The sequence below is a fragment of the Selaginella moellendorffii genome, unplaced genomic scaffold (assembly GCF_000143415.4).
Source record: "Selaginella moellendorffii unplaced genomic scaffold, v1.0 SELMOscaffold_25, whole genome shotgun sequence".
NCBI lineage: Eukaryota > Viridiplantae > Streptophyta > Lycopodiopsida > Selaginellales > Selaginellaceae > Selaginella > Selaginella moellendorffii.
This window is the reverse complement of record NW_003314286.1, coordinates 1,679,137-1,704,889: the sequence shown is the minus strand read 5'-3', so window position 1 is coordinate 1,704,889 and position 25,753 is coordinate 1,679,137. Positions and strand designations below refer to the sequence as shown.

The 25,753-nt window shown below is 49.7% G+C and overlaps 12 protein-coding genes and 1 non-coding gene across 20 annotated transcripts in view; 9 read left to right on the top strand and 4 right to left on the bottom strand.

Moving 5' to 3' along the window:
• Positions 1-84: 84 nt before the first annotated feature.
• On the top strand, positions 85-2,919 carry LOC9636902 (kinesin-like protein KIN-10C). Of its 3 annotated transcripts, none has more exons than XM_024679501.1 (15): positions 85-204; positions 256-465; positions 526-691; positions 760-957; positions 1,016-1,208; positions 1,274-1,479; positions 1,537-1,796; positions 1,853-1,929; positions 1,981-2,216; positions 2,275-2,321; positions 2,386-2,407; positions 2,462-2,530; positions 2,591-2,629; positions 2,679-2,749; positions 2,805-2,919. In XM_024679501.1, exons 2-14 carry the CDS (start codon positions 257-259, stop codon positions 2,733-2,735), a joined length of 1,779 nt encoding a protein of 592 aa, XP_024535269.1. In that variant the 5' UTR covers positions 85-204; position 256; the 3' UTR covers positions 2,736-2,749; positions 2,805-2,919. The 3 variants fall into 3 exon arrangements, with proteins under 3 accessions (XP_024535269.1, XP_024535267.1, XP_024535268.1); XM_024679499.1 differs by having other exon boundaries at positions 1,978-2,216; XM_024679500.1 differs by lacking the exon at positions 85-204 and having other exon boundaries at positions 222-465; positions 1,978-2,216.
• LOC9637662 (pentatricopeptide repeat-containing protein At4g02750) lies at positions 2,797-4,443 on the bottom strand. The gene has a single exon (XM_024679483.1). The coding sequence runs from the start codon at positions 4,441-4,443 to the stop codon at positions 2,797-2,799; it is 1,647 nt and encodes a 548-aa protein (XP_024535251.1).
• Positions 4,444-5,031: 588 nt separating this feature from the next.
• LOC9637661 (serine carboxypeptidase 24) lies at positions 5,032-6,830 on the top strand. Its single transcript, XM_024679481.1, has 9 exons — positions 5,032-5,275; positions 5,340-5,441; positions 5,503-5,592; positions 5,653-5,745; positions 5,802-5,881; positions 5,944-6,310; positions 6,408-6,477; positions 6,528-6,633; positions 6,687-6,830. The coding sequence occupies exons 1-9, from the start codon at positions 5,032-5,034 to the stop codon at positions 6,828-6,830; spliced, it is 1,296 nt and encodes a 431-aa protein (XP_024535249.1).
• Positions 6,831-7,257: 427 nt separating this feature from the next.
• LOC9637660 (putative RING-H2 finger protein ATL37) lies at positions 7,258-7,779 on the top strand. The gene has a single exon (XM_002974819.2). The coding sequence runs from the start codon at positions 7,258-7,260 to the stop codon at positions 7,777-7,779; it is 522 nt and encodes a 173-aa protein (XP_002974865.2).
• Positions 7,780-7,882: 103 nt separating this feature from the next.
• On the top strand, positions 7,883-9,298 carry LOC112347888 (pentatricopeptide repeat-containing protein At4g02750-like). Its single transcript, XM_024679480.1, has 2 exons — positions 7,883-8,476; positions 8,657-9,298. The coding sequence occupies exons 1-2, from the start codon at positions 7,883-7,885 to the stop codon at positions 9,296-9,298; spliced, it is 1,236 nt and encodes a 411-aa protein (XP_024535248.1).
• A 281-nt stretch (positions 9,299-9,579) lies between these two features.
• LOC9636901 (pentatricopeptide repeat-containing protein At4g02750) lies at positions 9,580-11,190 on the top strand. The gene has a single exon (XM_024679479.1). It carries the CDS (start codon positions 9,580-9,582, stop codon positions 11,188-11,190), a length of 1,611 nt encoding a protein of 536 aa, XP_024535247.1.
• Positions 11,191-13,091: 1,901 nt separating this feature from the next.
• On the bottom strand, positions 13,092-15,336 carry LOC9637431. 4 transcript variants are annotated; one of them, XM_024679692.1, is made up of 6 exons: positions 14,599-15,336; positions 14,430-14,547; positions 14,335-14,368; positions 14,105-14,283; positions 13,835-14,023; positions 13,092-13,741 (listed from the first exon to the last, which is right to left on the bottom strand). In XM_024679692.1, exons 1-6 carry the CDS (start codon positions 14,652-14,654, stop codon positions 13,268-13,270), a joined length of 1,050 nt encoding a protein of 349 aa, XP_024535460.1. In that variant the 5' UTR covers positions 14,655-15,336; the 3' UTR covers positions 13,092-13,267. The 4 variants fall into 4 exon arrangements, with proteins under 4 accessions (XP_024535460.1, XP_024535459.1, XP_024535458.1 ...); XM_024679691.1 differs by having other exon boundaries at positions 13,092-13,392; positions 13,448-14,023; positions 14,599-15,335; XM_024679690.1 differs by having other exon boundaries at positions 13,092-14,023; positions 14,105-14,265.
• On the bottom strand, positions 15,112-15,228 carry LOC112347974. The gene has a single exon (XR_002992916.1). It is a non-coding gene; the product is annotated as a U5 spliceosomal RNA (small nuclear RNA).
• Positions 15,337-16,111: 775 nt separating the features above from the next.
• LOC9637430 lies at positions 16,112-18,780 on the top strand. Its single transcript, XM_002974817.2, has 6 exons — positions 16,112-16,354; positions 16,425-16,507; positions 16,565-16,696; positions 16,759-18,032; positions 18,096-18,531; positions 18,611-18,780. The coding sequence occupies exons 1-6, from the start codon at positions 16,255-16,257 to the stop codon at positions 18,635-18,637; spliced, it is 2,052 nt and encodes a 683-aa protein (XP_002974863.2). The 5' UTR covers positions 16,112-16,254; the 3' UTR covers positions 18,638-18,780.
• Positions 18,781-18,843: 63 nt separating this feature from the next.
• Positions 18,844-20,438, top strand: LOC9636900 (GDSL esterase/lipase 7). 2 transcript variants are annotated; one of them, XM_024679635.1, is made up of 6 exons: positions 18,844-18,882; positions 18,967-19,224; positions 19,284-19,408; positions 19,475-19,714; positions 19,762-20,017; positions 20,080-20,438. In XM_024679635.1, exons 1-6 carry the CDS (start codon positions 18,867-18,869, stop codon positions 20,322-20,324), a joined length of 1,140 nt encoding a protein of 379 aa, XP_024535403.1. In that variant the 5' UTR covers positions 18,844-18,866; the 3' UTR covers positions 20,325-20,438. The 2 variants fall into 2 exon arrangements, with proteins under 2 accessions (XP_024535403.1, XP_002974862.1); XM_002974816.2 differs by having other exon boundaries at positions 18,844-19,224.
• On the top strand, positions 20,324-22,120 carry LOC112347918. The gene is made up of 5 exons (XM_024679636.1): positions 20,324-20,644; positions 20,751-21,533; positions 21,612-21,697; positions 21,776-21,871; positions 21,929-22,120. The coding sequence occupies exons 1-5, from the start codon at positions 20,477-20,479 to the stop codon at positions 22,065-22,067; spliced, it is 1,272 nt and encodes a 423-aa protein (XP_024535404.1). The 5' UTR covers positions 20,324-20,476; the 3' UTR covers positions 22,068-22,120.
• Positions 22,121-22,205: 85 nt separating this feature from the next.
• On the top strand, positions 22,206-25,639 carry LOC112347917. 2 transcript variants are annotated; one of them, XM_024679633.1, is made up of 12 exons: positions 22,206-22,293; positions 22,367-22,527; positions 22,586-22,885; positions 22,948-23,059; positions 23,113-23,282; positions 23,327-23,389; positions 23,438-23,680; positions 23,728-23,870; positions 23,934-24,052; positions 24,099-24,225; positions 24,287-24,869; positions 24,928-25,639. In XM_024679633.1, exons 2-12 carry the CDS (start codon positions 22,402-22,404, stop codon positions 25,540-25,542), a joined length of 2,601 nt encoding a protein of 866 aa, XP_024535401.1. In that variant the 5' UTR covers positions 22,206-22,293; positions 22,367-22,401; the 3' UTR covers positions 25,543-25,639. The 2 variants fall into 2 exon arrangements, with proteins under 2 accessions (XP_024535401.1, XP_024535402.1); XM_024679634.1 differs by having other exon boundaries at positions 22,206-22,527; positions 23,438-23,485; positions 23,543-23,680.
• Positions 25,613-25,753, bottom strand: part of LOC9637429 — a 1,323-nt gene continuing 1,182 nt past the window's right edge. Inside the window, exon 5 of the mRNA XM_002974621.2 lies at positions 25,613-25,713. Coding sequence (XP_002974667.2) covers positions 25,613-25,713 — 101 coding nt within the window. The remainder of the gene's footprint in view (positions 25,714-25,753) is intronic.

Below are 25,753 nucleotides of genomic sequence, written 5' to 3'. Positions count from 1 at the left end.
TCGCTTTTATACCGTAGGAAAGGGTTACTTTTATGCTAATCTTATAATTAGTCGCGGCTCTCGATCGCTGGAATATGCCGGTTTCCATCCAACGGCCCTCGTTGCGATGGCGCCTTGGAATTCAAATCGCTGTGAGTGAGCAGAGATCGGCGAGGACGCTGACCAAGAGGCGCTCGATCGCTACTCTTTCAATTACTCAAGCTGGTAAGCGATTTCTAGCGCTGGATCTCTCCTCTTGTTTCAAAGATCTTCCAGGATGTTGAGCCCTAGGGTCCGGACGCCCGGCAAATCCCTAGTGGGGACTCCTGCGAGGGTCGCCAGGAACGCGCCCAGCTCGAGGATTCGCGTGATTTGCCGGATCCGGCCGTTCCTGTCCGCGGAAGAAGGCGAGAATTCCTGTCTTGGCATTAGCAGGGACAATGACACGGAATCGAGTAGTCTTCACATAAAGAACGAGATCACTGGGTAAGGAAAGAGGATAAACTTCCATTTTCTTGGCAACTTTGTGTGCTCTTTGTCTAACAGTAGGAGAGAGACTTACAAGCTCGACTTTTGCTATGGAGCCGAGGACCATATCAGCTACATATTTAAGATGGAGATGGAACCAATCGTTCCGATACTTTTCCGTGGTTGCAACGCTACGGTTTTTGTGTATGGAGCTACTGGCAGTGGCAAAACCCACACAATGCAGGTGAGGTTTCTCTTGTTTCTTCCTTGTGAATGAATCAAGTTTTTCTTCTTCTTTTTTTTCCTCTCCAGGGAGTGGGAAAAGATGGGCTCATTCCCTTAACTATGGCAGCAATCCTCTCCATAGCAAATGCGGTGGAGGCCACCGTAAATGTATCATACTGTGAGATATATATGGATCGCTGCTATGACCTTTTGGAACCAAAACGAATGGAAGTTTCTGTGATGGATGATATCCACGGACATATTCAGCTTCGCGGTTTATCCCAGGTAAGGCATAGTTCCTTGTCCCTTTCGTCGTTTGTTCAAAGCTTCAATTCTCAAACAGGTTCTTGTTAAAGATATCGAGGAGTTTCAAGCGGTGTATTTAAAAGGCTGTTCCGGCCGTAAGACGGGCCAGACTGAACTAAATGACGTTTCTAGTCGAAGTCATGCCATATTGACTGTGTCAGTAACAACTGGAAACCTGGATAACATCGAGAAGATGGCAGTCGGGAAGCTCAACCTTATTGATCTTGCAGGTACGGCATCGCTTCTAACGATCTCTATGTTTTAAGTTTTTCAATGCATTTGCCTTATGTCTCAGGAAACGAGGACAATCGTCGGTCTGGAAATGAAGGTGTCCGTTTGGCCGAAAGCAGTCGTATCAATCAATCATTGTTTGCTCTTTCAAACGTGATTTGTGCGCTGAACTCGAAAGAAACTAGGATACCATACAGGGACAGCAAGCTGACACGAATCTTGCAAGACTCTCTGGGAGGAACAAGCTGTGCCATTATGATTGCATGCCTGGTAAGTTTTGCTGGCAATTTTACAAAATGCTTTCGTACTAAACCTTATATTCAGTAGAACCCGGGCTCGTATCAAGAAGCTATACATACCTTAAATCTTGCCGCAAAGTCAAGACAGATAGTGAATAAGTTCGCTGAAGACAATCCACACGAGAAAGTTGACATGGAAGTAAAACTTAAAGCTTGGCGAGAGGAAAGAAGTAAGAACTGCGCAAAATCTCCAGCCAGGTTATTCTCCCCATTGCAAAGATCCACCCCAGCGAGTCTGAAGGGAAAGTCATCGCTGCAAAAATCTTGCAAAGAGGAATCAGAAGTCAGGTTCAGCAGTGAAGAATTGTACCGGGTTATGGTTTGACTCTTTCGATTTTTTGCAGCCGGTTCCGGACAGACACGGGCTTGAAATTCCAAGTTTTTAAAGAACTGCCTACGTTTCAGACTGGAGCACTTACAGGTACAAAAATTGTAATGCTTTCGCCACCGAAACTCCACTGTGATGCAGAAGAAATCGAGAAAGAAAACGTGGCTCCAACTTCTCCTTTCAACCTCGGGAGCCCGAAATCTCCTCCGCTCAGTGCAAAGCTTCGTTGTCTAGGAACTTCCATGCGTGAGGCGCTTTCTCCTCTTCCATCCAATCACGAAAAAAGTTTCGACCTAAGTCCCATTTTCCAGTGCCTGCCTGACTCGTCCTCGAGCCAGACACCATTGGAAAAGCTTAACATGCGAAGCCAGCTTGTCCAGGTAATAAAACTGCCGCTTACCCTTCCTCGGTCTTTCTAACCATACAAAAACTGGACAGGATACATTAATGAAGGAATACATCCAAGTCTTAAACAGAGGAAAGAGGTACTCATTTTTGTATTGACTCGCTCTTGCATGAGCTTTAACTCGCTGATCTTTCGGTTTATAGAGAGGAATTGCTGGCGCTTAAGGTGTGCTCGAGTTTTAACAAATTGTAACACTTTCTAAGCAGTAGCACCTCACAGGGTATTGGAGAAAAGAGAGCGGACTACATACTACAGTTACGGGAAAATGAGAAATCGCCAATCAAGGAGGTTAGACTTGCTAGCAAATGTCACATACTAACTCACGGTGGTATACGTGTAAACTCTCAGCTCCAGGACCTTCATAAGATCGGACTTAGTGCGAAGCTGGTATGTTGAGACTTTGTTCCAGGCAGAAGTAAAAGCTTTCTTTTTTCAGGCGTGTGCATTATTCAACGGAACGATCACCCGCCAGATCTGTGCCACTCCAAAGTGAAACTACACAAACAGGTTCGTTCTCGTGTGGTTCTGCACCGTTTCAAAGTTTCGATCTCGTATCATGCAGTAATCAAATTCGAGAGCAGCACGTAGGACGCAATGTTCTGTGGCTGGAGCCGGCGAGCGTTCTCCGCAGCAAGCTCCGCAAGCTCGACGTTTTTGTGGATCTTGCAAGCTCCCAGAAGCGTCGTCCACGATATAGAAGTTGGAAGGAACGGCATGGTGTGGATAAGTTCCTCGGCCTCTCTCATCCTGCCAGACCGTCCCAGCGCGTCAACCATGCTGTGGTAGTGCTCCAACTTGGGAAGGATCCCCCTGTCAATCTCCATGGACGTGAAATAGTACCAGGCTTCCTCCACCGATCCAACATGGCTACACGCCGCGAGAACTCCCATGATCGCCAGCGCGTCAGCTTCCACTCCTCTTTGCTCCATCCTCCGGAAGAAATCCAGCGCCGCCTCCCCTTGCCCGTTTTGCGCACACGCCTGGATCACAGCGCTCCACGATCCAACGCTGCTCTGTGGCATTCTCTGGAACAGCGCCTCGGCCTCGTCCAATCGCCCATTTCCAGCGTAGCCCGCGAGCATCGCGGCCCAAGCGACGAGATCTCGCCTCTCCATCGCATCGAAAACTCTCCTGGCATCGTTTAAATCGCCATTGCGCGCGAGCGCGACGATGGCGAGCGTGTGCGAGACCACGTCCTTGGTGGGCATTTGGGAGAAGAACTCCACGGCCGCAGCTGCGGTGCCGAGCTGCGCGATGGCCGCCAGCATCGCGTTCCACGGCACGACGCTGCGGCGCAGCAATCTGGCCGGGATGGAATCGAAGACACGCCGCGCGTCGTCGAGATGCCCGTGCTGGGCATACGCCGCGATCATCGCGCTCCAGGACGCCGGATCCGGGCGATCGATCTGGTGGAAGATCGTCTGCGCGCTTTGGAGATCCCCATTGTCCGCGAACGCCTGGAGCATCGCATTCCAGGCGACCACGTCCTTGTACGGCATCGCGCGGAACATGCGTACGGCGGCTTCCATGAGTCCGTACAAGGCGTACGCCGTGATCATGGCCGTCCACGAAACAACGGTCTTGGTCGGATTGGCATCGAACATCCACTTGGCCTGCCCCAGATCGCCCGCCCCCGCGTAGCCGGCCAGCATCGTGTTCCAGGATGAGGAATCTCTCCTGGGCATCGATTCGAAGATCCTCCTGGCTTGGGGAATATTCTGGTTGTGGATGAATGCCTGGATCATTGCGTTCCACAGGATGGTGTCCTTGTCCGGCGCAGATTCGAACACGTGGAGTGCCTTATGTAGCTCACCGTTGGATCCGTAAGCCTCCACCATCGCTGTGCATGCCTTCACCGTTGTCACGGGCATCTTATCAAAGAGTTTCTTAGCATCTTGCAAATGCCCGTTTATGGCATATGCTGCGACTATTGCGTTCCACGACACAAGATTCTTCTCAGGGATTTGATCGAATATTACTCTAGCTCGGGCTAGATCACCGGCTTCCACGTATGCATTCATCATGGCCGTCCACGAGATCACGTCCGGGCGGGGAATTCGGGCAAAGAACTCTCCCGCCTCGGTGGCGTATCCATTGTGGGCATATGCCGAGATCATGATGTTCCAGGAGAACGTATTGGGGCTCTCAATCCGATCGAACACCCGACGAGCGTCCTCCGGGCTGCCGCATCGCCCAAACATCTCGATCGCCAAATTGGCCAGAAACCTGTCGCGTGGGTTTTCCGCAAGGATCCGGCGATGGAGCTCCTGTGCCCTCAAGAGATTTCTGGAATTCCCGCAAGACCTGATGAGCTGCGCGATGTCGTGCTGCGCTTCCGGCATTGGAAGAAGGAGAATATGCTTCCATACGTAATGCTTAAAACGGATAAGCTATGCCTTAGATGCGATGGGTGGAACGAGCTCTACGCACAGAACGCGCATAATCTGTCGCCGCAAAGAGAGGCCAAAGGGACTCTTCGATGAAATGCCGGAGCAAATCTACTAAGTGATGGAGGAAAACTTTGCCAAAGCATCACTAAAATTTGCAAATCACCGATTTGTCGCGTTGTCAAACATTCCAGTTTGACCATCTTGCTGGCGTAATCTCTCCAAATGGAGAATCAAGCAAAGAAAGAATCAATCTTACTTTATAAACATCCACGGATAAATCTTGTAACATCTGGCGACAAATTATTGAGAATGGATTCGTAAGGTGTTCTTGAGTACTGAATCTTTCATACTAAAATGTATATATAAAGTCACTAAGACCAATCAGAGAGGTAACAAATCATGGCAGCTCAAAGCTCTTTGCTTGCAGCTTCCACAATTGCGATCCTGGCAATCTCACTCTCTCTAGCAGCAGATCCATCTCAGCTTGTCACCAAGCTTCCGGGACAGCCACAAGTTGGATTCAAACACTACGCTGGAAACGTTCCAATCAAGTCAGGCAAGGCACTCTTCTATTGGTTTTTCGAGGCAGACACTACTAGCAACTCTCCATCTTCGTTACCTCTCGTCTTGTGGCTCAATGGAGGTAAAGAAAGAACGAAAACGTGGTTCGTTTTTGCTAAGAATCTCTAGAGCTTTTGCTTGTATAGGTCCCGGTTGTTCTTCGGTCGGATCGGGTGCTCTTGGCGAGCTCGGACCTTTCCGGCCGTCGCAGAATGGTCTCAAGCTCAACGCATACTCATGGAACAAGAGTAAGATCATACAAAATTTAATAGATTGCTGGCAAACAAGATTGCCAATCTCTACTTGCAGATGCAAATATCATTTTTCTAGAGTCCCCTGCCGGTGTGGGCTTCTCATACTCGAATTCTTCTGATGATTCATATACAGATGATAACACTGGTTTGTTTTGTTAACCTCTTTTCAGTTATTCTCTTAACACTTGATAATTTGTTTCTACAGCCGACCAGAATTTACAGTTTCTTATAGAGTGGCTAAAAATTTTCCCAGAGTATTCCAAGAACGATTTCTACGTGACTGGGGAGAGCTATGCAGGTAAGCTCGAGAGTGGATCATGCTTTAGAGCTGTGGTGTTGAAAAACGCGACACAGGGCATTACATTCCAACATTGGCATCAAAGATCCTGAGCTACAACTCTCAAGGCGGCTCCATAAACTTCAAAGGAATCGCGGTATGCTAGATCTAATCTTACTTGAAGTCAGTTCGATCACACTATCGATCCAAATGCCACAGATTGGCAATGCCTGGACGGACAGTAAGTTTGAGCTGCCCGGGAACGTCGAGTTCCTGCACACACACTCGATCATCTCCGACGACATATACAGCGAGGCTATGGAGAACTGTTTCTCGCCGAAAGGTGACGCCGCCAAGTGCAGCGCCGCAAACCAAGGCATCAACAGGCTCACGCAGTTCATCAACCCGTACAACGTGTACAGGGACGACTGCACCATCCAGGTGAGAAACCGTCGACGTGACGTCGACCTTCACAAGAATCTGCTGCGGAGAGTGTACGATACTTGCGAAGATTGGATAGCGTCGTTCCTGAACTCGCACGACGTTCAGGAAGCCCTGCATGTCGCGAGGCGTCCTGTGGATTGGAGTATGTGCAGGTAAATCAATATTCGCTCAAAGAAATGTCCAAGTTTTTAACGTGTTTTTGTGCAGCGACACTATCAACTTTGCGTATTCGAGGTCAGATTTTGATGGTTCTATGCTTCCTGTGTACAAAAAACTTCTTACAAGCGGCATAAGGATCTGGATTTACAGGTACCTGTTTAACTTGTCTTGTGCTGCTAAGCACTGGTTTTACTTTCCAGTGGAGATTGGGATTCCGTTGTGTCCACACTATCAAGCCGAAGCTGGATCGATGCTCTCAATCTCACCGTACACACGCCCTGGTATACGTGGGACTACGAAGATGAGGTTGGTTTCTAACTTCAATTGGTCGATTATAACATGGGGGGTGTGTTTGAAAGGTTGGAGGATGGACTCAGGTATACGAAGGTCTCACGTTTGCGACGATTCGAGGAGCTGGCCACATGGTTCCCACGGATCGACCAGGCCCAGCGCTCGCAATGTTCCAAAGCTTTCTAGCTGGAAAACCTCTTCCAACATTTTGATTGTACTATGGCATGTAGCAAATTACAGAGTTTTTACTTACATGATCTTCTCAACACCTGAGAAATCAAAGCGTTGACACTAGCATGTTTCTTTAGTGTTCATGGTTGAAATCGGTTCTTTAAAACGATGTCCATAAATAAATGCAGCGTGAAATTACACTCATAGAAAACATATCAGATACAGTGTATAGAGTACTGGCGACACTCGCGATCTTTGAAAGTCTTGTATAATCCTGCCAAATTGCGAGTGAATGAAGAATCGCTGGGGAAAGATCAGGATCAGTGATCCTGGTCGCCTGGCTACAACGAATCCCATTTATCCAGTGACAGAATCAAAGAAGAAGGAGAACTCAATGGCTGCATTTGAAGCTTCTTGTCCTCCAAAATAACTAGCTTGCAAAGAAGGAGATTCAAGAAGAAGAAGAAGATGGTTGAAATGCTGCAAGATATGGGCGCCAGCCTTGTGTGCTTACTGCTGGCAATGGCGCTGTTGCCGTTTGCCAAGGGCTACATTCTTATCCAAATTGGAGTAGCAGCGCTGGGATCGATGCTTATTGCCTACGTGTTGCTCAGCTTAGCAGCTCTGGCAGGAGTTCTCAATTGCCGTGGCGAAGAAGAGATTGAGCTCGATTTGGAGCACAGCTTTTTCATCGGAGAGGAGGAGCACAGGATCACTGGTGTTCTTCCCGCTCGCCACGGGACAGAAAGGCCATTCTTGGAAATGCTTGATTGTTCCATCCAGCTCTCCATCGCCGCGGGATCAAGAAGAATCATTGGTGACGAGCGCTGCGCTATATGCCTAGGTGAATTGCAAGAGGAGGGTGATCCTGCTCATCGAATGGTGGGCGAGCGGATGTTTCTCAAATGCTCGCACAGCTTCCACTCGCCGTGCATCCAAAAGTGGCTCTCGCTGAGCACCTCTTGTCCAATTTGCAGAGCAAGAGTGTAGAGTGTTGAAGAAATGAAAGGAGAGGAAGGAAGAAGAAAGAACTTCTTGCTGATTTGCCATGGAACTACTTAATATGGATAGAGAGGAATGCATTAGATTGGTGATGAGATGCTCACACTTGAGCCAAGCCCAGAGGATCGAGCAAGAGATCCAGCTCAAGCATTGCGATGTCTTCCTTTGCAACCATCTGATAGCAATGTATGGGCGCTGTGGGAGCGCTAGGAACGCGAGGAGGATATTCGACTCCATGGGCGCTCGCGATTCCTTCTCCTGGGACTTTATGTTCGTCGCCTACGTCTCAAACGACTGCTACCACGACACCGCCGAATTCTTCCACCGGATGCCGCTCCTGAATCTCATATCCGCCACTGCGATGCTCTGCGCGCACGCACAGCACGGCGATCTCGACGCCGCGAAGAGGGTGTTTGATCAGATGGAGGACCGGAGCTTGATCTCCTGGAACGCAATGACGTGCGCTTTTGCCAAGGCGGGGCATCTGGAGGAAACGGAGGCGCTGTTCTTGGCGATGCCGATGCGAAGTTTGATCTCCTGGACAGCATTGTTACAAGCGTGCGAAAAATCTGGCATCTGCGAGATGGCGAAGGAGGTTTTCGCTTCCATGCCCGAGTGGGACTTGATCTCCTCGACGGCAATCCTTAGTGCAATTGCCCAGAGCGGGGATTTGGAGATCTCTAAGGCGATCTATGATTCATCACACGAACACGATCTAGCACTACAAAATGCAATGCTTGTTGCGTACTCGCGAAACGGTCAAATAGAATCTTCGAAGCACATCTTTGATTCGATGGAGTTTCACGATCTTGTCTCCTGGAACTCCATGATCTCGGCATTTGCCCAAACGGGGCATCTGGAAGAGGCAAGCTCGTTCTTCGCGGCGATGCCTGCCCGGGATCTCTTCTCCTGGAGCGCGATGCTTGTGGCGCTTGCCATGGCTGGACACACCCGATCGATGAATCGGCTCTTCTCCGCAATGCCGGACCAAAAGGATGAAATCGCGTGGAACACCGCGCTGGCAGCAAATGCCCAGAGTGGAGATTCCAAAAGAGTGCTCCAGATTTTCGATGGGATGAAGCTCATGGCGGAGGTTCTTCCCGACGCTGGATGCTTCGTGTCTGTTCTCGCGGCGCTGGCCCGGGAGGGCAGATTCTCGGCGGCGCGGCATTGCTTCGCGTCCATGAGCACGGATTTTGGAATCGCACCTTGGAGGAGCCACTACTGCTGTGTGATCGATGCGCTGTGCCGAGGAGGACGCCCGCGAGATGCCGCCGAGCTCATTGCCACTATGCCCTTTGCTGCTGGGAGCTTGGAATGGAGGATCTTCCTCGCTACCACTGGATCCCAAAGAGATTTCTTCGTCCAGAGCCTGGTAGTTGCCAATGCCGCCACTGGATCACGACGAGAGAACCCTAGATCTCAACCATGGAGTGAATGGGACTCCGGAGATCGATTGCTACAATCGCAGCCAAAATCGAGCTTCAGGAACCGGATCCCCAGCTAGAACTGAAGCGCTGCGCCGAGCTGCTGAGGCAATTTGGCAGCGCGCGATCGCTCTCCAGGGGCAGGCAACTCCACTCCCTCCTCGCCCGCCACGGCCGCCGGGATCGAGAAAGATTCGTGGGGAATCTTCTCGTCCAGATGTACGGCAGCTGTGGCAGCGTCATCGAAGCGCGCGAAGCATTTGATGCGATCCACCAGAGAAACGTTTACTCGTGGACAATCCTTGTCACGGCATATACCCATAATGGGCATCTTGCTAATTCTAAGCATATACTGGCTAAGATGCCCGGGCACAGCATCGTCGTCTGGAACGTGGTTATCACGGCGTATGGCGCGCGCGGTTATGTGGATGAAGCGCGCGGTTTATTCGCACGGATGCCCGTCGCCAACGTCGTTTCGTGGAGCATCGTTGTGACAGCATATGCCCAGGCAGGGAATCTTTTAGAGGCGGGAATCTTGTTTGATGCCATGCCCGAGCGCACTGTCGTGCCTTGCACGGCGATGATCGTCGCGAACGCCGAGAATGGGAATCTCAGAGAAGCGGAGGAGATCTTTCACCGGATGCCGCAGTGGAATGTGCCCAGCTGCAACGCGATGATGAGCGCGTTTGTGGAGCACGGGGATTTTGCCAGCGCGTTGGTGATTTTCGAGGCGATGGATGAAAGTGACGCCGTGTCGTGCACCACGATGATGCTGGGGTTTGCTCGGAATCTCGATTTGGATCGGGCCATGGCGCTGTTCAATCAGGCGACCGGGAGAGATCTTCCATTTTGGAACGCGCTTCTTACGGCATTTGCTGAGGCGGGCGATTTGGATCGAGTAAAAGAGATCTACGCCAAGATCCCACATAGCAATGTGGTTTCTAGCACAGCAATGGTCACGGCCCTAGGAAAGGGCGAGCATCTGAAGGAATCTAGATACCTCTTCACGAGCATGCCGGAGAGGAACTTGGTCTCTTGGAGCGCTATGCTTGCAGCAGATGCCGAGAACGGGGAGTTTGCTCACGCTGAGGCTGTCTACTGCCGGATGCCGAACTGGGACGTCGCATCCTCAACGGCGGCAATCGCAGCTTACGGATCGGCCGGCTTGCCGGGGCGAGCGCATTCCATCTTCCAATCCATGCCGATTCGAAACACGCTGACATGGTCGGCCATGCTTTGGGCGTATGCCCAGAACGGGCATAGCAGAGATGCATTCGAAGTTTTCCAATGCATGGCGATGGAGGGCGTCGATCCGGACAAGTCCGCACTGATGGGAGTCATAGATGCGTCTTCCGGGCTCGCCTGCACTACGAAGGCCAAGATTATTCACATGATCGTGGAAGAACTCGTCCATCCGCCGGACGCCGGTATCGACACCAAGCTCGTGAGCATGTTTGCGAAATGCGGGTGTCCCGAGGCCGCCAGGGAGATCTTTGATCGAATGGAGGATCGCGGGCGAGTGGCTTGGAACTCGATGCTGGCTGCGTATGCGCAGAACGAGCGAGGGGCGGAGACGCTGCAGCTGTTCAAGGAGATGGAGCTGGAAGGGATCGAAGTGGACGAGGTTAGCTTCGTGTGTGTTCTATCCGTATGCAGCCATGCCGGGATGCTGGCCACCGCGTGCTGTGAGTTTTCGTCCATGGTTGGCGACTTTGAGATTGCTCCCGTGGTCGACCACTTTAACTGCGTGATCGATCTGCTGGGGAGGCTGGGCAGGATTGCGGATGCGCAGGAGATTGTTCTAGAGATGCCTTTTGAGCCTGGCACTGTATCGTGGAGATCGGTGTTGAGCGCCTGTGGATTGCAAGGGAACGTCCAAAAGGCATCTTTGGCAGCCACGGAGCTTCACAATCTGGAAAACCAGGATGGTGGCCCCTTCGTTTTGCTCTCCAACGTCCACGCCAGGGCATAGCATGGAAGTTTTCCTGTAAATTATCCCTTGGATTTTGTTTTCTCATTGCTCTAGCTCGTGTGATGCCCCTCTATGAGAACAGCGTCGTCATCAACAGCCGAGAGTTGGTTTACTGGATCAATTGCAACTGATGTCTCCTTTCTTCGTTTCTCATCTCCATCTAGCCTAGGTGGCGTAAACATTCAGCTGTTCGCTCCCGCTTTTAACTTCCGGGCTGAGTTCGAAAACTGGGAGATTGTCTGGCTGCACTTGACAGAAGAAGAATCATTTCCAACATCATGTTAAAAACCGAGCAGTTACCTTTCCAGTTGCATTCGGCGGACCCTGCTAGAATCGTTTCTGTGTCGAAGTCCCGTGCTGCTGATCATGAAACGCGAGTAGTGCTGAAGAAGCCTGCGACCAGGATCTGTCCCATTCATAAGCGCAGGAAAAAGTTCGATGGATATGTAATGCAAAAGGCAGTTTCTGAGAATATGCTGTCTGAAAACAAAGAAGCGTAAAACACACTTGGCTGCCCAGCCAAGTGTTTTCCTCATTCCAAGAGTTTGTGGTGCCTGTGGTTGAGAGATATTTGCTGGCAGGAGACATGATCCCACATAATGTGAAATCTGGCCTCAATGTGTTTTGTGCTGCCATGAAGTACAAGATTGTGAGCACAGCTGAGGAATTGTCATTGTAGAGCTGAGTCAATGTAGAGGTGTGTGCAACTCCCAAGTCCTGAAATAATTTACTGAGCCAGATAACTTGCTTGATGGTTGATGCATGATTCATGTTGTTGAGGTTGCCACCATGGACTACTTCTTGTTTGTCCAGCTAATTGCACCAATGAAAATGTTTCACTACCTTGAAGAGACAAGCACTTGGGGTCTTTTGTACTCGGCAACACAGGTGACAAGGGGAGCTCTCAACTCATTTGATTTGCAGATGCAGATTATCTTGGAGATCCAAATGACAGGAATAAAAAACTAGTTAGTGTTTGAACATGCTTGGGCCTAGATCTAGCATGTATTGGCTCACAGAGATAACAGTTATAGAGATATTTGGACTCACTATGGATAAGTAGAGCAGACTATAAGACTATTCTTGGTGACCATCTCATTATTCTCCTCCTTGAATCGAGGACACATATGTTTATGAATTTTATTCATTCATAAATTATTTATGTAAACTTTGTTTACTACTACTTAAATGATAGTTCACTCATATAGTAACTAGCAATTGCCCAGTATACACTGCCAGTTTTGTTATATTGAAAACTAAATTGGAATAGTATCACAACAATTGTTATATTCCACTTTAACCAGATCTAAAGAAGAATTGAAGAAATAATTATAAGCATAATAATTAGGTATATATAGCTACAAAATACACATAAACAAAACATTTACCTTTGGACTATACATGCAATGTGTTAACTAGCATTGACACTCAACTGACCGTTGTCCAATAGGGAGCAATAGGGAGGCAGCAAGAGGAGTGGCTCACTAACTGTTCTTCTTAGCCTCAAGGTCACTGGAGTGTGATTGGGTCCACAATGTTTTTCTTTAGTGGAATTTGTAGTTTATAGTTCGAATTCATGCTTGAAGTACATTCCAAGGCTTATAAGATTCATCTTTCTTGAAACTTTTAGAATATGGCCAAATAAATTTTATTTTTCGTGTATACAATCCCAAGAAAATGATAGTGAGATGTTTGTAAGTCCTAATGAAACTCCCAACTCCCTACACAGTTTAGTATCCAATTTAGTTTGAAGCCTCTTTGATGCTTTAGTAATACTAGAATACCATTGATTGGATTTCCTTTGTCTTTTAAACTTTTTTTTGCCCAGATCTAGACATTCATAACACACTCTTCGCTTCACACTGCAATTAACAACCTTGAGAGCAAACATCAAGACGTGGTTAAAAAAATCATTATTATAGATATTTAAATCTCTCGGCGTATTTGCTGCAAACATGTATTACACTCCTATGCGGCATTCGACACTAAATTCTTTGGCCGCCTCTGTGCGCTCATCGACTTCATGCGAATAACGATCTCGCAAACACAGAAGTAAACCACGAGACCTTGTCATCTTTTAAAAACGAATGAAAGCACTTTTGAAAACCAGGCACGATCCCTCTGCCACACGGTGAGTTTTGTAGGCTGGAGCTGAGGCTCCACACGAACCTCTGAAACTTGCAGCTCGATCACATTCCTCTCCTGGAATGCAAAGCTCATGCCACCAAAAGCAAAGGAAAAGAAAGAAGCAACATACTTTCGCGCTGTCGAAATTGGGAAGAGTATCAGGACGACCACCAGGGAGTTCGATGCACTGCGTCAAGGCCTCAAAAGCTTGTTCTTGTTCTTCTTGTTCTTCTTGTTCACTGTCTGATCCTGCTTGCTCACCAAGCTGTCTTGATTCCAGGGAAGAAATGGCTGCTTGATCTCCACCCTCGCTAGCCAAGGCCGTGCCTTCCTCTCGAGCTTCTGTATCTGGCATGGTTTCCTGTGGAGCTTCAGTTTCTAGCATGCTCTTTTCACGAGCTTCTTCAGCACCTGATAAACTTTCCTCTCGAGCTCTTGTATCTGGCATGGTTTCCTGTGGAGCTTCAGTTTCCAGCATGTTCTTTCCACGAGCTGCTTCAGCACCTGATAAACTTTCCTCTCGAGCTTCAGTGGCGTCGCCGTCTTCCATACCCTTGGCATCAAAATCCCAAGTCTGGGAGACAACCAGCGACGGCTTCTTTTCCGGCGTCGAGAAGACGCGGTTGGGGCCGGGCTGCCAGTGAATCCATCCATTCTGACATTGCAATACGAACTTATACTCGAAGACGCTCCCCTGTGGCACGTCCTGAGCAAGAAACACGCAATCAGGGTGACGAAGAGAAACGAAGAAATCCACTCCACACTTACGTCCTAGAGTGGTGCTTACTAGTTCTGTCGTCCAATTGTGACCATCAGACCACTCTAGAGGTATCGCTGCCCTGGGATCCCACTCGCCCAGCGCTGGATGGCCGCCAATCACTTTGAAATGCTCGCCAAACATGCATTGTCTCTGTAGCACGAACTTCACCCTCGTCACTCCGTCGCGTCCTGCAAGGAAGATTGGACCTTTAGAGCAAAATTCTCGAATCGATCGAGCCACGAAGAAAGATTTACCACCCCCTGAGGAAGCGGAACCACCATTCTCATTTCCCTACATAAGCAAGCGTTAGCAAACCTCGCAATTGCTTCTCTCTCGCGACAGATCCACAAACCAGACAGGAGGATCGCGCAGCGAAATCTCGCGTTTTGTGCCTCGACTTTCCACCCTGGATCGTGGCGATGGGGACGAGACTCACCCCCGGGACGCGCAGCATTGCATCGCCAAAAACCCTACCCCACTCGTCCCGTTGTTACCACAACACAAATATAAGCGAACAAAACCTGGCATTGATCAACAGGGAAATCAAATTCTCGCGATCTATTCCATTTATCGTCATTGGTCTTCTACCGCTGCTTCTGGATCACCTCGGCTATTTACTTGTCCCAGCGCACGCACGAAGAAAGCTAGGTAAATAATGCCAGCTTAGCGGCAACTGTACGGAATGTTTATATCCGTACAATGCCGAGCTTCGATTTCTTCTTCCTTTGATCACCTCCAACGCGCAGTGTGGAGGTAAGACGGCGGGGGCGTCGCAGAGCTCATAAACTACACGATAAAGGGTCATCACCGTTGGTCTTGATTTTTTGTTTAGATTGGGTTTCGATTGATCCACTGACCACTTTGGAGAAGTAGGGGCTCTCTTCTCGCTCCCACGGAGCCCTGTTGTTCTCCGCAATGGTATCGGCATCAGGCTGCAAGACAAACCATCAAAGTAAGATCCAAAGAAACAGATCTTAAGAACAAGAACTATCTCCCAAGAACTGGCTTTCCTTCTTAGTGATTTAGATTTGTTGGTGCCCCTTTGCAGAGGCGGCCCAAAAATTTTGATATGCCGCTTTAATGTGGCCAGCACACGGTATTCTTTAGTAAAAGGCGAAAGAATAGTTCGCTTTGCGCTGACCACACGGCTCTATAATATCTCCCGACTGAACCCTCGCTCTTTATACCCACACCCTGCCCTGGTTCCACGCCAGTGCATGTGGGATATCTCAACACATCCCTACTTCAAACCTAACACGTGTCGCGAGCGTACCTTGTCCGTGTGGTTGGCCATGTTCTCCTCGGTCCCAAAGGGGGCCGACTGGGCGCACGGCACCGGGCTTACCGCCGGCGGTACCGCGGGCGGTAGCGGCTCGGGCGTGATCAAGTCGGGCGTCGCGCCCACATTGGGTCCGCCGCTGTTACATGTCTTGCTCTTCTTCCACGCCCACTGCTCCTTCTCCCACGGCGGTAAGTCCGCCTGCTTGCGAGACTCGTACTTGGGCTGGTTGTACAGCGTCGCGTAGGGCGCATTCGCGGACGCCATTGATCGATCCTTCTCCCGGGATTGGCTGACCTAAAGATCTAAAAACTCTGTTGGCGCGGAAAAGGGGCCACAACCGTTCGCTGCCCAATCACAGCCGTTCCTTTCGGACGAGATCTTCGTGTAGTACAGGCGGCTAGTAGCGATGGTGGTGATCACATAGCATCACCGAAAGAGATTTTATCAAAGCTTTTTTATCGTTTGAGTTCCAGGCATTTTCTGGATCTGTTCGATAAGATTGACCAAATCATTTTCGTGAACAATGTAAACATCAGAGCTGTCAAGAGGTGATTGCTTCCACCATGCTGGATACGTAGGTAGCGAAAAGAATCGATCTCACGTTGCACACATGTACCATTGAGAGTCAGCTCCCCCAGGCTAAAACCCCGGCAAGAGGGACCCAATCGACGGCCCGTGATGCCTGGCTGGACGGCTGCGATCTTTTACTTTTTCGTCACTTAGCCAATAGCTTTCCCTAATGGAGGCTTGTATATAGGTGCCGAGGGCCGGCTCGATGATCGGCTTCGTCACGGGCAGCGATCCTCCTCCGGACGCTCCAGGTACGCGCTCCTGGCGCCGCTGTGGCGATCGCGTGGGGGTGAATGTGGCTGTCTCTTTGGCCTGAATTGATCAGATGGTTCGGCCGATGAGCCGCTGGGGCTGCCCCAAGATTTTCTGGATTCTTCTAGTTCTTGCGCTGCTCGCCAGGATTTCTACTTGCCATTCCGCCAGAGGTGCATTCTGTCCGAAATGAGCAGTGATTCGCGTTCTCATTCAGGGATTTCGTGTGTGTGTGTGAGACAGGCACGATTTACAATCTACACAAATTCTTTTGCTCGGTCGATCGAGACGGGGATGGACAGATCGAGCGTCATGAAGCGACTAAGGTATGCGCCACTTGTTTGGAAGATTTTTCAACACCACTCTTTTTATTTGTGGTCCAGTTTCTTTCCGAACTGGACGCTTCGTCTGATGTTAAAGAAGAGGCCGGGGGTTCGTCAAGGGATGCTCCTCCTGTTGGGCCAAACTTTGAGTTTAGCTATGGAGGAAAAACAATTTCTTCCGAGGAGATGAAGGTGAATCGTTGAATTTTTCTTTTTTGGCTTTACGTAACACTTACCGTGTCAAACTATAACAGGATCACTTGCAAAATATGCTCACAGCTGATACGGTTGTGAACTGGGTCTCACACGGCTTGCAGCTTCCACAGTATGCGGATGCCTTCCAACGAAACGCCATCAACGGGCTTGACTTCCTTTCGCTCATTGAGAACGACGGCCGTGCTCTTGCGGAAGAACTTGGAGTGTCGAGCTCGTTGCACCGGAGGAAGATAACAGGTGCCATTGTCCGTCTGATCTTCGGGTTTGGAACCACTCCCGGTGCTCCTCAGGGAATGCGTTGCCAACCTTCGAGTTGTGGTGGCATTCAGATCAACTGGGAGCCTCCGGCGACTGCTGGATATCCACCGTTTCATAAGTATCGGCTCTATAGGTGGTCCGGGGCAGCATCGGCGTGGTTGCCACTGGCCGATACGAAAGAGACTTCATTTTTTGACAGCGACGAGTTGTTCCTGGGAAAGGCTTATTCTTACAGGATGCAATCTTGGGGTGGTCATGGTCCGTCCGAGAGGGTTACTATCACCAACTGCACAGCGTCACCTCGCTCCGTTACATTGAATCCGGTTGCAAAGAATTCGGACTTCGTTCCTGCGTCACTAGTTCATGGTGCGAAGGTGGTGAACCTCAAGCAGCAAGAATCGGTCGAGACGAGCACTACTCCTTGGGGATGGATATGGTCTGTCAATGGCGGCCTTTTTCTCTTGGGAGTTCTTTCAAGGCAGAGCTTCTTTTTCCGCATGACGCTGGCCGCAGTGGTTGTGCTGAGAAAGTTCTTCAAGCGTGCGACTTTGACAGTTTATGCGGCTCGGGACAGTGAAAGCTTTTGGCTGAGAACATTGGCTCGTGGTTTCGTGTCGCTATGCCGGGGATGGCTGTCAGTACAGCGGAAGGTTTTTATCTTGTCGAAGCAAGCTTGCCCGCAACTAAGGTCGACGGAATGCATGGAGGAAAAAGTTCTCAGTCCCAGCGACAGCTTCCGTGACGCTATAGGATACTCGACTCCAGACTGCACCATAGATGAGATGCTCGCCGCTATTCAAAACGCCCAGTTAAACGAGAGCAAGAAGCTGGACATAGCGAGAACATTTGTCAGCATGGCCAGCACCCTCACCAAACTGGGCAAGTCGTCCAGCGCGATGGAACTGGATGCTTTAGAGGACAGTGCGGACTCGGGACAAACGGTGGAAGCTCGGTCTCTTTCCTCGCCTGCGAATCTAAATGAAAGCGAACGAAGCGCCGGCGGTTCCTTGAGAGAGCTGGAAGCCTCCGCTCTCAAGCAAAGAAGGCGGCACCGGTAAGCCTTGAGTTCGGTCGTTTTTTCACCAGCGGACTTAACCGAAGCCGTGTGACTCTGCAGTTGCAACTACGATGGCTGTAAGCATCGCTTTGATCGGTGGTACAACCCGACGGACTGGCGAATGAGATTTAGCAAGCACTACTGCCGGGAGTGTCAGCGAGTGTTTTGCGTCAAGCACACTCGGATTTCTCCTCATGGTCCCGTTGGGAGGTGCGGCCTCGACAGCACTTGCGTCTGCGTGACGTGCTTTGGCCATCTTTCCATGGAAGTCCAAGACCGGCTCGAGCGCATCAACAAGCTCCGTGTTGGTCCTCCAGTCACGTCCGATTCTTCTCAGAGCAGCGCCAGCGAGATCAGAGATCCATTTCCTCCAGACTTTTCCACTCTGACGAGGGGATCTCTTTACCTGACTCGGGAACACTCGTCCAGCGGAAGCTTGAGCTCGAGAAGCAGCTCTTCTTCGAAGGAAGCGAACGACGATGTCTCTTTGCTCAAGGTACTGTGAAAGTTGTCTTCTCGATAGGTCGAGCTCTAACAATGCTTGGTTTCTTTTGTGCTTGGTATTTTTGTGCCAGGATTTTCACGACCAGCTAGCACGATGATAAAAGAGGATAGAAGAATCGTTCGTATAGACGCAAGTCGATCGAGAGTTTCGTGTTGATTTGTTTGGGACAAATCCAATATCCCAGTGTATAGAAAACCATTGTACCAATTAAAGATAAAACGAGAGCTTAATGTTAAAAGATGCAAGAATATTGTATATAAGTAAAAGGGCTTTTGTATTTCGCGCCTATGTAGTAGGGTTTTGCGGACGAGCGCGAGGGATTGATCATGGCGCCAGGCCCAGGTTCGTGCGATCGCTCAAGATTCTGGTTTTGCTATGCGCCGTGGCGGTTTCTTGGATATCTGAGGCAAATTCCTGAAAATGCAGCTCGATTTCTCGCACTAGCTTGCATTCTTGCACTCGCGCAGCTCTTTCGTGCTCAAGATCAGCCGCTGGTTCAGGAGAATGCCGCAGTACCGCTCGTTCCAGCGTATTTCGTCTACGGCGACTCCACTGTCGATGTCGGCAACAACAATTTCCTCAGGACGCTGGCCAGAGCCGATATTCCTCCGTATGGCAAGGATTTCGACACTCACGAGCCAACTGGACGATTTAGCAATGGCCGCTTGAGCATCGACTACCTTGGTAACGTTTGGTTTAAGCATTATCTGATAGCCTGGTTTTTTTGTGTTTTTTTTTTCCAGCAAAGTTCATCGGGCTTCCTTTCCCGGCTCCTTTCCTGAGCGGACTTAACATCACTACCATGCGACACGGTGCCAACTTCGCTTCTGCTGGGGCTGGAATTCTCAGTGAAAGTGGTGGCGACCTGGTAATTTTTCTTTCTCTTTGTTCTTCGAATACAAGTCATTGAGGCTTCGGGTGTTTTACCATACAGGGCCAACACATTCCTCTGGTCGAACAGATCCAGCAAGTGTCTGATTTCAAAGACCAACTGGTGTTTAATCACGGACGAGAAGCTGCTCGCAAGTTGATGTCCAGATCTCTGCACTACATCTCCATCGGAAGCAACGACTTCATTCACTACTACTTGAGGAACGTCTCCGGTGTAGAATCTGACATCTCGCCACTGGACTTCAACAACTTGCTCGTAGCAACGCTGGTTTCACAGCTCAAGGTACTGGTCTAGACAGCGTTTATGCTTTGCTGACGCGTTCTCTCCAGATCTTGTATGATGTCGGCGTTCGTAAAATGGTCGTCGTGGGTATTGGTCCTCTCGGATGCACACCTTACTTTCTATACGAAGACGGCAGCAAAACGGGTAGCTGTATCTCCGAGATCAACTTCATGGTGGAGGAATACAACAACGCTTTACGAGTCGAAGTGGAGAAGATGTATGAAAGCCACACAGATCTGGACGTTATCTACTGCGACATATACGACGGTTTGTTCCCGATCGTCCAGAATCCTTCGAGCTTTGGTACGTATGCACCATTCTAAAATTCTTGCTTGTGAAAATCTGATCACCTTAGCAAATCTCAGGTTTCCAGACTGCAACCGTCGCGTGCTGTGGTATGGGACGATTCGGAGGGTGGCTGATGTGCTTGCTCCCAGAAATGGCCTGTCACAACGCAAGCACCCACGTATGGTGGGACGAGTTTCATCCGACTGACCGTGCCAACGAGTTCTTGGCGAAGTCCATTTGGTCCGGCGATTCGTTCCAACTCTGCCACGAGATGACGCTCCAGCAACTGATAGCTCAACCGGATCGTAGCTCCGCGCCATAGGAGTTCGCTCTTTCTTTCGTTCTTTTTTTTTTTTCTCTGCGATTCTTAACGTGGGGGTTCATGTGAACAGTGATGTCGATTGGCAGACCAAAATTTCAGTAGCTACATTTTTCCTTTGGCCGTTTTCTAAACTTTTGGGCTTCGTCAAACTGATGGTGGAGAGTGCCTACCAGGTCCTAGGGCTTCAGCGTGACTGCTCCAATGCCGACATCAAGAAGGCGTTCCAGCAGCTGGCCAAGGCGACGCATCCGGATTTGCAAGGCGCTGGCGGCGGGGGAGACAGCGCTGCCCGCTTCATCCGCGTTCTAGCTGCGTACCAGGTCTGGCTTTAGTTTTGCTATTCGTGAGCTTAGCGTAGCTTGGGGTGCTTGTAGGCTGCAAGGGATTACATTCTTTCGAGTGGAGCTTACTGTCTTCCTTGCACAGATCTTGTCCGACCCACATAAGCGTGCCATCTATGACAGCGAGTTTTTTTCATCGTTTGGATCAGTGTCATCACCATCGTCTTCATCCCAAGCACCGCCCTCAAGAAAAGCAAAGCCGTCTAGAAACTGGGAGAGCTCCAACTGTGGCTTTTCCTACGCAGACGCTGCTGATGACTCGGAGGTGGTGGAATGGTTGAGGAAGTACCGATCCAAAGTTACCAGGATTGTCCATCAAAGGCCGGAGCTGGGACACACCACCAACCTCTACCAGGCATTCCTCACGGACTTGGCGGCAGCGCTGAAAAACATCTACCATGGCCCAGAGTGTCGAGGTCTCCGCGGTATACCGGATGCTTTCGAGGCCGAGGAAAGGGCCAGCACTCTCGTCGGTGACATACTCCAGCTCGTTTACGGCCGGTTTCTCTTCGCCACCGTCTCGGTGTCGCGGGTCCAGCTTAAAAACTTCCCCAGGGAGAGACAAGCGTGGGACGACGAGCAAAAGCTATGGCGGATGGTCGACGCAGCAGCTTATGACAAGCTAGAGCTCAAGATCAACGGAAGAGTCGCAGCTTACGCGCTAAGAAGGCCCTTGTACGCTGGAGACATCCGGGAAGAGCCTTTTATCGTCGACTCTATCTCGGTTTACTCGGACGATGACGCCGGTGGTGGCGAGCTCCTGGGAAGAATACAGGGACTGGCCGCCATGGACGCGGGGCTCCAAGGCGTTGTTTTCGACCGAGAGGGCGTCGTTACTCACACTGTTTTACAGCACAGGACACCCATGGTACGTACACGAGGACTTGAATTTCTAGTTGGAGTTTAGTTTCTCTATGAAAGCGGCATGACCTGACCAGACTTACAGGTGAGGCATCTTCACTGGTATAGAATTGGAGACGAGAGAATGCACTGTGATTGCCGGTGTAGGCGAGCGTGGCTGTTGCCTAGCAGGTGAATCACACGTTTTCTTTTTTCTTCCTTTTCTTGTTTTTCCAGAGGAAGGAATGACCGACGAAAGGAATGTTTTAGATACTGGTTGTTCCAGCCCAGATCACTCACTCACAACATCGGCGGCTGGTACATCGAGACGTTTAAGCCCAAGAGGAAAATCCCTTCGCCTTCGAAGTAAGCGATGGCTAGCTTTGTTGTTCTTCCGGATCCTCACTCCTTCGGATCTTCCAGATTAAACCCCGCGATCTTCATCCTAGCAGCAGCATACAAGACCTTGGATCGAGAGTCCACGAAGAAACGCAGCCTCGCGGCGTCGCTCAAGCACTCGGCCTTGAGAGCGTGGAAGCTACTAAACCGGAGATTGAGATGATGAGTCGTCTATGGCATGATTTTAGGAATGGAATCGAACCCATGACCGTTGTGTATCACTGTCGTACCGTAGTGGCCGTACTCCACAGTCTTTTGGCGCGTCACCCCTAAAACCCCTCACGCATATTTCTGGGCCGGGCGAAGAGCGAGCGCCTCGATTTTTGAGTTCCATTCTTCCCGTCGGTCGCCTGGATCGGCGGCGCTGGCGAGATTTTGGAGCTGCCGAGGTCAGTTTCTTGCCTTCCCTTGATCAATCGATCAATCGATCCAAGGCGAGGGCTTTCGCCGCGGCTTTGGCAGGCGGGGCATTTCTGGCTGTGGGAATCGCCGGGGCGATGGCGCAGGAGGATTCGTGCTGCGTAATCTGCGACGCGGCCAAATGCGATGTGTATTTCAGTCCCTGCTCGCATCGGGCTTGCAAGGACTGCGTACAAAGGATTCGAATAGCAAATGTATATAAGGTTCGTTGTTTCCTTGGCGCTTGGCTTGTGGTTCCTTGCTAAAGTTCTTCCTTGGCAGGCTGATAAGGGTGTTAAGTGTCCATTTTGCCGGCAAACGATCGAAGGGTACCTCGACGCTCCACCAACAAAGAATGAAACAGTAAATTTTCCAACAAAGGTAGAGTGTAGACCTTTACCCGAAGAAAATATTTTTGGGAGGAGGGGAAACATGTCGATCGGCAGAGGAAATGACTACATTCCTTGCCGAGCCGCGACTGGTGGGCTGAAGATGGTGTTTAAAGTTGCCGAAGTTCCTCCTGGGTATGTGATACCTCCTCTCCGGCCAGACGCAGACATCCATGCTATGGCGTTTGATAAGGTGAGAGCTCTTCTGATTTCTCCTTTCTTTGTGCATGCTGCTAACCAACGAACGATGCCCAGAGAGCTATCAATCTAGTTTTTATGCTGCGGGAAGACTATTCTAAACGGCATAAAGTGGCAAAGACTTGTCGGGATGTGCTTACTCCTTTTGCTTTGAGGCTAGCACTGCATGGTTTGTTTCTTTTGCTGCTCTTATGGAAATCTCACTTCGTTTTTGGTATCCAGGATCAGCAAATTATGTGCTTCAGGGCATGCTAGATTATGCAGCAGCATTTCGTGACGACGCGACAAATGGAGAATCATTTTTTACTGCACTTGTTCGGTCGCTATGCCGGAAGAATGGATTTGTTAAAGCTGCTCATGATCCCCGTGGGACTTTCTCTGTACAGAAAATGGTATGTTTTGTTCTTAATGTTTCCTTGGCCTGACTCTCTTCCAGCTTTCGTTAGTGCAAGGTTCTGAAGAGCTTAGGTTAGTAATGAAGGGCATCACTGGATCAGTGGTAAGTGGAACAGTGGTCCCCGATCTTGACCTTAACTCCAAGTTGTAGGCGGCTATGTCTCTACACCAATCTGGAGCATATGTCATCCAATGGTTGGTCAGTATAGACTGTATACTATTATCGACATTTCTACTTGCTCAACTTATGTTCCAGGCTGAGAGATTGATATCATCGCTTAGGTGTCCTGGTCCACAACCTCGTTTTCCTGAAGATGAAGCTGTGAAAAGTTTAGCGCATTTAGCTATCGAGATGACAACGAATGCTGATATTTTAAACATTGGAGTCCATCCGGTACGATCTCGTTTGCTGGATACCTGCGGGTTCACATCTTTTGGCAGGTAACTGGACCACTCCTTGTTGAAATTATTCGGTGGTCATTACCCGACGATCGATCAATGAAAGCGGCTGTGATTGTAGCCCGTCATGCTAAAAAACTTACAGGTTTAGAAAATGGTCATAGAATCCTTCAAGGCATATTAAGGTATGTTCAGTATGCATCGCATCGTTCGTCTGTGATGCTAACCTTGTTTGATGTGTTGAACAGCGTAGAAGTTAAAGAAGTAGCAGAAGAACTAATCAAGAATCTGGAAGGAAAATACCCTGATATGTTAATGGATTCTATATCATGGAAATTAGTTCAAGCGTGCCTAGCTACTCGTTGCGGTATGTGACTTGTAGCATTGAATGTCTCTAACATTTTCTATCGCAGTTGACGAGAGCAGCCGTCTATTAATCATTGACGAACTTTTAGATTCTCTTGACAGCGCTTCCGAGATTACTGATACGCATCATGGCTGTAAGGTTTTGGTATTTGGATTGGCAACTTTGACTCAAAGGTCTGGACCTTGATAGGTTTTTCTATTTCGATATTACTCATGGCGTATGCGTGTGTTTCAGCTCTTTGGAGGATCGTCTTCAAGTTCTCAAATCAAGAGTTTACTCCAGAAAGTTCGAGAGCCTATACGACGGTGTGGAAGGCATGAGATGGTCCTTGTTTGAGTCAGAAGCAACAGACGATGAGACATCACCACGGATCAGCCAGGGTCTTTCAGAAGACTCAGTATGTGCAGTTTCTATGGACGTGGACGGGGATTATGAGGAGCAGGAACAGGCCGAGAGCGTAACTTCCGATTCTTCTTCACCTTCGCCTTGTCAGGGAGTTGCGGTTCAGCCCAGAGTTCCTTCACCATCTATGAAAACATACCAAGCCGAGAATTTTAGTCATCGTACTGATGAGCCGCTTCTACCGCTTCCTTCTCTTCCAACGGTGAAGCCCGGTACGTATGCGCCTCCTCACGTTCGCCAGGCATTAGCACTAGCGAATACATCTTGTCGAGTAGCATCAGCGATAGATCAACCAGTCTCTAGAACAGGAACTCCTCCCACAGGTGGTAGTAGCCTGGGAGCTATTGGGAGCCAACGAGAAAATTCTCTTGCGCGATCAAGCTGCGTCGTCTGCTCGAGTCGGAATGCCAGCACAGTAAGGGTTGTCTTCGTTTTTCTACGTTTTATCTAATGGGTATGCAAATGTATTGCAGGTGTTTCTGGATTGTTCGCATATGTGCTGCTGTCTCTCCTGTGCATACTCCAGGAGTTCGTGCCCGGTATGCGCGATGCCAATCCGCCAGGTGATCAAGGTGGAGTCTTCCACAGCAGCTACTACAAGTTCATCGCAAGTTTCCTCGTCATGCAAGAGTCCGACTGTGTATCCGTCTGCAAGCGATCTTTTGCCGTCAGATCTGTTCCAGACCATCTCCCTCAGCTGTGACAGTCCTCCGGTTAGCAGCCAGCACTTTCTCACCGCTAGCAGCCAGCAGCAATTCTCTCCAGTCATTAGCAGCAGCCAGCAGCAATCCTGTTCGATCATTAGCAGCAGCCAGCAGCAATGCGTTCCGGTTATTAGCAGCAGCCAGCAGCAGCAATTCTCTCCAGCTATTAGCAACCAGCAGGTCTCCTGTGCCACGTCTGGACTGGAAAGGTTTGGGATTTCACGGTCGCTGCCATCGACAAGCTATCCTGGGACTGGATACTATGCTGCTACTCCACGCCCGGCTCCTGTGAACACCACCACCATTTCGACGACGACAAGAGCTGTGGCTGGGCCTCGGCCGTATAGACCGCCTGACGTTTTCAACAATGGCAGATTTGGATGAAAACTCAAGTTGCGATAAGTGTTCGTTAGCTCGTTTACAATCAAGCGAAAACGGTCGATGGCGAGCTTGCTTAAACCAGGTTCGCGTTCTCTAGTTTTCTCTTCTCGTAGAATAGGAGCGATCGCTTGATCGATATGACATCTCCGACGCAGGGGATTGGGCGAAGAGCATCTCAAACACACGGCGATGCGAGTCGTCGTTGAAGCAAAAC

Bases quoted from the DNA above. Each gene is read 5' to 3' on its own strand.
- LOC9636902 (XM_024679499.1), top strand. From the start codon at position 257: ATGTTGAGCCCTAGGGTCCGGACGCCCGGCAAATCCCTAGTGGGGACT. The intron at 1,930-1,977 runs GTACAAAAATTG...ACTGTGATGCAG, and splicing joins TCAGACTGGAGCACTTACAG to AAGAAATCGAGAAAGAAAAC. The intron at 2,630-2,678 runs GTATGTTGAGAC...TTCTTTTTTCAG, and splicing joins TCGGACTTAGTGCGAAGCTG to GCGTGTGCATTATTCAACGG.
- LOC9637662 (XM_024679483.1), bottom strand. From the start codon at position 4,443: ATGTTTGGGCGATGCGGCAGCCCGGAGGACGCTCGTCGGGTGTTCGAT.
- LOC9637661 (XM_024679481.1), top strand. From the start codon at position 5,032: ATGGCAGCTCAAAGCTCTTTGCTTGCAGCTTCCACAATTGCGATCCTG. The intron at 5,442-5,502 runs GTAAGATCATAC...CTCTACTTGCAG, and splicing joins CGCATACTCATGGAACAAGA to ATGCAAATATCATTTTTCTA. The intron at 5,593-5,652 runs GTTTGTTTTGTT...TTGTTTCTACAG, and splicing joins ATATACAGATGATAACACTG to CCGACCAGAATTTACAGTTT.
- LOC9637660 (XM_002974819.2), top strand. From the start codon at position 7,258: ATGGTTGAAATGCTGCAAGATATGGGCGCCAGCCTTGTGTGCTTACTG.
- LOC112347888 (XM_024679480.1), top strand. From the start codon at position 7,883: ATGAGATGCTCACACTTGAGCCAAGCCCAGAGGATCGAGCAAGAGATC. The intron at 8,477-8,656 runs GCGATCTATGAT...CATCTGGAAGAG, and splicing joins GGGATTTGGAGATCTCTAAG to GCAAGCTCGTTCTTCGCGGC.
- LOC9636901 (XM_024679479.1), top strand. From the start codon at position 9,580: ATGCCCGGGCACAGCATCGTCGTCTGGAACGTGGTTATCACGGCGTAT.
- LOC9637431 (XM_024679689.1), bottom strand. From the start codon at position 14,654: ATGACGATAAATGGAATAGATCGCGAGAATTTGATTTCCCTGTTGATC. The intron at 14,369-14,429 runs GTTTGTGGATCT...TTGCTTATGTAG, and splicing joins CTGCGCGATCCTCCTGTCTG to GGAAATGAGAATGGTGGTTC. The intron at 14,024-14,104 runs GTAAGCACCACT...TTTCTTGCTCAG, and splicing joins ACAATTGGACGACAGAACTA to GACGTGCCACAGGGGAGCGT.
- LOC9637430 (XM_002974817.2), top strand. From the start codon at position 16,255: ATGGTTCGGCCGATGAGCCGCTGGGGCTGCCCCAAGATTTTCTGGATT. The intron at 16,508-16,564 runs GTATGCGCCACT...TTTGTGGTCCAG, and splicing joins AGCGTCATGAAGCGACTAAG to TTTCTTTCCGAACTGGACGC. The intron at 18,532-18,610 runs GTACTGTGAAAG...TTTTTGTGCCAG, and splicing joins ACGATGTCTCTTTGCTCAAG to GATTTTCACGACCAGCTAGC.
- LOC9636900 (XM_002974816.2), top strand. From the start codon at position 18,867: ATGGCGCCAGGCCCAGGTTCGTGCGATCGCTCAAGATTCTGGTTTTGC. The intron at 19,225-19,283 runs GTAACGTTTGGT...TTTTTTTTCCAG, and splicing joins CTTGAGCATCGACTACCTTG to CAAAGTTCATCGGGCTTCCT. The intron at 19,409-19,474 runs GTAATTTTTCTT...TTTACCATACAG, and splicing joins GTGAAAGTGGTGGCGACCTG to GGCCAACACATTCCTCTGGT.
- LOC112347918 (XM_024679636.1), top strand. From the start codon at position 20,477: ATGGTGGAGAGTGCCTACCAGGTCCTAGGGCTTCAGCGTGACTGCTCC. The intron at 21,534-21,611 runs GTACGTACACGA...CCAGACTTACAG, and splicing joins TACAGCACAGGACACCCATG to GTGAGGCATCTTCACTGGTA. The intron at 21,872-21,928 runs GTAAGCGATGGC...CGGATCTTCCAG, and splicing joins AAAATCCCTTCGCCTTCGAA to ATTAAACCCCGCGATCTTCA.
- LOC112347917 (XM_024679633.1), top strand. From the start codon at position 22,402: ATGGCGCAGGAGGATTCGTGCTGCGTAATCTGCGACGCGGCCAAATGC. The intron at 24,226-24,286 runs GTCTGGACCTTG...CGTGTGTTTCAG, and splicing joins TTGGCAACTTTGACTCAAAG to CTCTTTGGAGGATCGTCTTC. The intron at 24,870-24,927 runs GTAAGGGTTGTC...AATGTATTGCAG, and splicing joins CGAGTCGGAATGCCAGCACA to GTGTTTCTGGATTGTTCGCA.